The following is a 3,973-nucleotide window of genomic DNA, read 5'->3' on the forward strand; positions in this document are numbered from 1 at the left end:
CCACCTGTTAACCACTGCAAAATGTATTGTTCTACATTTCCATTATGCAGCATTACACAGAGGTCTCTACAGAACCTATGGAGTTATGATGGCTGTGGTGCTGCTGCATGGAGGAGTGTTGCCTTCTCTTTCCGGAGAGGCTCTACCAAAACCTCTGCTCTACACCCACATTACCACCCGCTCTCAAAGAGGTAGCAGATCCAGATTTGCAGTGGAAACTCAGAAAGGTATGTGAATTTTGTCTGTATTTTATTTTATTTTCTCTAAACAGTGAAAGTATCTTGAAGGCCTGCTTCTACTAATGAATTGCACGTCATAAAGATCAGTGAGGCCGGTGATATAACAGAGGCTAGAGCTGCCATTGAGGAAGCTGCAGAGAGCCTGTCCTTGTTGGGGTCCCTGAGGCGTCTCACCACCGTGGAGGGACGGGACCGGCTGGTTCAGGCTGCCACAAGTTTCTACGTGGAAGGACAAAAGAAGCCTCCCAACAGTGAGTATTGTGTATAGTCCCACACTTTATCTGTAATGCTGGCTACAAATTGTAAATTGCATTTTAACTCCTTAATTTTGTTGATGGCAGAGCTCCAGTGCTTGGACCAGATTTGACTTATGTTTTGAGGAAAATGCTTGGGTGAGCTCACATCAATATTTATTGCTGGAAAAACAAACCTGCATGGTGCCACATACTGTTTAATAGAGCACTTGCTTCTGTTTGATTGGGCCCACTGGTTGACTGGTCACAATTTTGTTGTGCGACACTCCTGATTGACTTAACCTATGGAAATTGCTTGGTTCTCATCACTGGGGTGTGTTGGGCAGATGTGCTTTTTTAAATGTATTTTCCTTAACATGCTGTCGTATAAATCGTGTGTGTGAGACATGGTACCTTGCAGGACAAACATACACCTTCTAATCATTTTGGTTCTTTACAGACTTTCTGAAGGACTGAACACACTTGGTCTCCTGGACCTGATGAAAATTCACGCCAGCATCTTGAAGGAGGTGTTTTCTTCATCTGAGAGGCCTCTAAAGGCCACAGACTTGATCTCCCTGTTCCAAGTGACACTGTCCCCTCCTGGAAGCAACCGGTGGCGCCTGGAGAAGAGAGTGGAAGGGTACTGGAGAGACTTTCTTCTAGATGTGGAGGGTAAATAAAGGATTCACTCTTTTTGAGTGACTCTGACTTGCTGACACAAACCTGCAGATCATCAGATGTTAATTATTGTATTACCTCACTATTTTACAGATGGTGTGTTTGAGGTCACAATGGAGCAAATTTTGGTGTTTGCCTCTGGAGCCGACAGAGTACCCGCTCTTGGTTTTTCTCCTCACCCAACGCTGAACTTCATTCACGACGCAGGGCGGAAGTACCCTGAAGCTAACACCTGTCTTGTAAATTTGAAACTTCCTATCCATGAGACTTACACACAGTTCGCCAAGTTTATGTGCGATGGCATTATTCACGCTCCCACTTCTGGTCTGGCTTAAAGTCACTGACAGCTATTTTCATAATGGCTGAACTTTGAATGTCCTGCCTGCTAACGTTGTTCTCAGGTGATGATGTTAAGATGATTTGAGGTAATTGTCTACTTAGGTCTGTAGTTGATGACCAGTGTGACACGTCCTAATTAAAAGCTCTGAATAATCAACCAAAGTAGATGAGGTTTGTTACAGAACTTGAGCAATGCTGTTTGAAAGTGTATCTCTACTAATAAACTGCAGCCACGTCTCCCTATGCTGCCAGCAAGCTAACTGCTAGGTTGTAGGCCTGGTATTGTAGGAAATTGGAGATATTTTCCACGCAGCTAAGTAAATAACTGTTAAACATTTATCACTAACTACGTTTTGTAATGTCACATGTTTAAGTTTAACGTTTCAGCGGACAGCTTTAGGACTGTAACACATTGGTGATTGAGTTTCTTGCCATTAACGTTATGACTTTTAATTATTATTTTTAGTTAACGTTATACCGGGAAGCGGATTTTTATTACTTGGTAGAAACCATCGACTGTAGAGTCCCAATTAAAGACAGGGCAACATTTACTGTTAATACCATGAAACTGAGTGCCAGATTCCCCAACCGGCCAACCCCTTTTTCTTTCAACCTCTCTGGCATGCTCCCATTCGATACTGATATAACGTTACATTTTAATTATTTTTAGGCGATGGAACATTAACCTTACTGACTGTGTTTTTAAATAAGGAGCATCTGTGCTGGAGGGGTTTTCTGACTGCTAACTGTTAGCTGTGGTGGTGGGAGGCGGCTGGTCCGGTTTGAAACGGATCGCTGGAATGTATTTCCCCCCCACCCCCTTCATAAGTCAACGTGTCGTGGAAAAACTTGTTAAGAGGGACATTGTATGAAGGGGACGTGAACAGGACGGGCAGCTTGTCTAGGAAGTTAGTAAATGCAGTAGCAGTTCTGGCATTAATAATGGAAGAGAAACTGCAGAAGTCCCAATGATGCGAAACTATGAAACTGTATTTTCTGTAAGATATGACACTAACTAGTTTTAATCTGGAGGTCACACGCACCCCCCCACCCATTCTGTAAAATCTCTTGCACCCAATATCGGTCAAATTAGAGCTAATATAAATCCGTGAATGTGCAAACTAGCCATACAGATATATGATGCTCTTGTACAACCTATAGGTGATTGTAACAATGTAGCTTCAGGTTCTACTCAGTCATGCTCCACTCACTTGTGCTCAATTGGATACAGATTGATGGGAATGTAATTAAGATTAGTTTGTCAAAAATGTCACATTTTTGTTCCTCAGACTAGAGACCCTTGAGAGGAGCATCAGATGGGCAAGAGGGAGGATTCTCCAGTTGGACGATGCAGATGAACTTCTTCCATTAGTGACTCAAGAAGGTGTTGACTTTTGCCTAGAGATTACGTCATGCATCATGGAAAGGCTTTCAAGTTTGGAGACGCTTAAAGGTGGAATTGTTTTCAACATGCGTAGTCCACAGCTTGTCGTCCTGACTTTAGATGGCTTGACTGACTGATCAGGAGGTCTGACCAGTGTGATTGTTAGTGTCTGTGATTGTACAGGTGCTTAGAAGCTATAAAAAATGACTTGACCTCAAAATAAATACCAAAGCGAAATAAAGTGTGTGAGCGTGTGGTAGTAAAACTAAAACTGCTTGCCTTCTGAACTACTTACACACTGTGTTGACTTATTCATCTTAATTCATAACTAAAGGACTGCCTTTGTAGATATCTTTAACAAACAAGTACAAAAATGCTCCCAATACATATTGGCCAGGGGCTCATTACATGCCATGTTTTCGACAGTCTCTTGTAATGTGTGAGAGCCACAGGCAGTACTTCATCTCAGGCTGATCTAAATCCTGACTCTGTCCTCTACCACTTCCCTAACCATTTATAATCAAAACACTAGTGGGGTGCAGTGTACAGCTTGGACAGATAACATTACACTGTTGTGGAGGTTGACTTCAGGGAATAAAGTAAGATTATAAGATTATTGTATTGTAATGTCCTCATCATATTGTATTTTCTTTTTTCTTTCATTACTGTTTTAATGTTTTATTTCTTTAAAAGCCCTTCTAGGGACGGGTGTTAAACACTATGGTACACACATCGGATTCCTTTATTTAGTTTATCTATGTTAGATGTATTGGTCCCTAATAAAAATAAACTGGAAAAAACTAAAATAAGACGGCTGGTCGTACCCAACCACTCGAGGGTAAGAATACCAGCGTAAGCCAATCAGGCAGCCAGCTCACCTGTGGAACAAAGAAGTCGGCTGGCCTCATCCCTCATCTGTGTGCATGATATGCAAGTTTCCTTGCACCTTTAGCAGCAAAGCAGTGGTAACTTATTACTTCATTCCTATGTTTAGACAGAAATTGTATTTGAAGGTAAACTACATTAAATGTAGAGGGTTTTTCCACAGGCTAAAAACACCAGGGTAATACACCGCCATCAACATCTCATCTCTATCC

The 3,973-nt window shown here is 41.9% G+C and overlaps 1 protein-coding gene across 3 annotated transcripts; it reads left to right on the forward strand.

The window, feature by feature from the left end:
* The first annotated feature begins 55 nt into the window (after positions 1-55).
* On the forward strand, positions 56-3,167 carry LOC123966480 (G2/M phase-specific E3 ubiquitin-protein ligase-like). 3 transcript variants are annotated; one of them, XM_046042633.1, is made up of 6 exons: positions 56-227; positions 322-490; positions 581-631; positions 933-1,147; positions 1,247-1,392; positions 2,782-3,167. In XM_046042633.1, the coding sequence occupies exons 3-6, from the start codon at positions 624-626 to the stop codon at positions 2,794-2,796; spliced, it is 384 nt and encodes a 127-aa protein (XP_045898589.1). In that variant the 5' UTR covers positions 56-227; positions 322-490; positions 581-623; the 3' UTR covers positions 2,797-3,167. The 3 variants fall into 3 exon arrangements, 2 of the variants coding, with proteins under 2 accessions (XP_045898589.1, XP_045898588.1); XR_006823994.1 differs by lacking the exon at positions 581-631; XM_046042632.1 differs by lacking the exon at positions 2,782-3,167 and having other exon boundaries at positions 1,247-1,708.
* The last annotated feature ends 806 nt before the right edge of the window (positions 3,168-3,973 follow it).

This window comes from Micropterus dolomieu, unplaced genomic scaffold, assembly GCF_021292245.1.
Source record: "Micropterus dolomieu isolate WLL.071019.BEF.003 ecotype Adirondacks unplaced genomic scaffold, ASM2129224v1 contig_13504, whole genome shotgun sequence".
NCBI lineage: Eukaryota > Metazoa > Chordata > Actinopteri > Centrarchiformes > Centrarchidae > Micropterus > Micropterus dolomieu.

Bases quoted from the DNA above. Each gene is read 5' to 3' on its own strand.
- LOC123966480 (XM_046042632.1), top strand. The intron at 1,148-1,246 runs GTAAATAAAGGA...ACTATTTTACAG, and splicing joins CTTTCTTCTAGATGTGGAGG to ATGGTGTGTTTGAGGTCACA.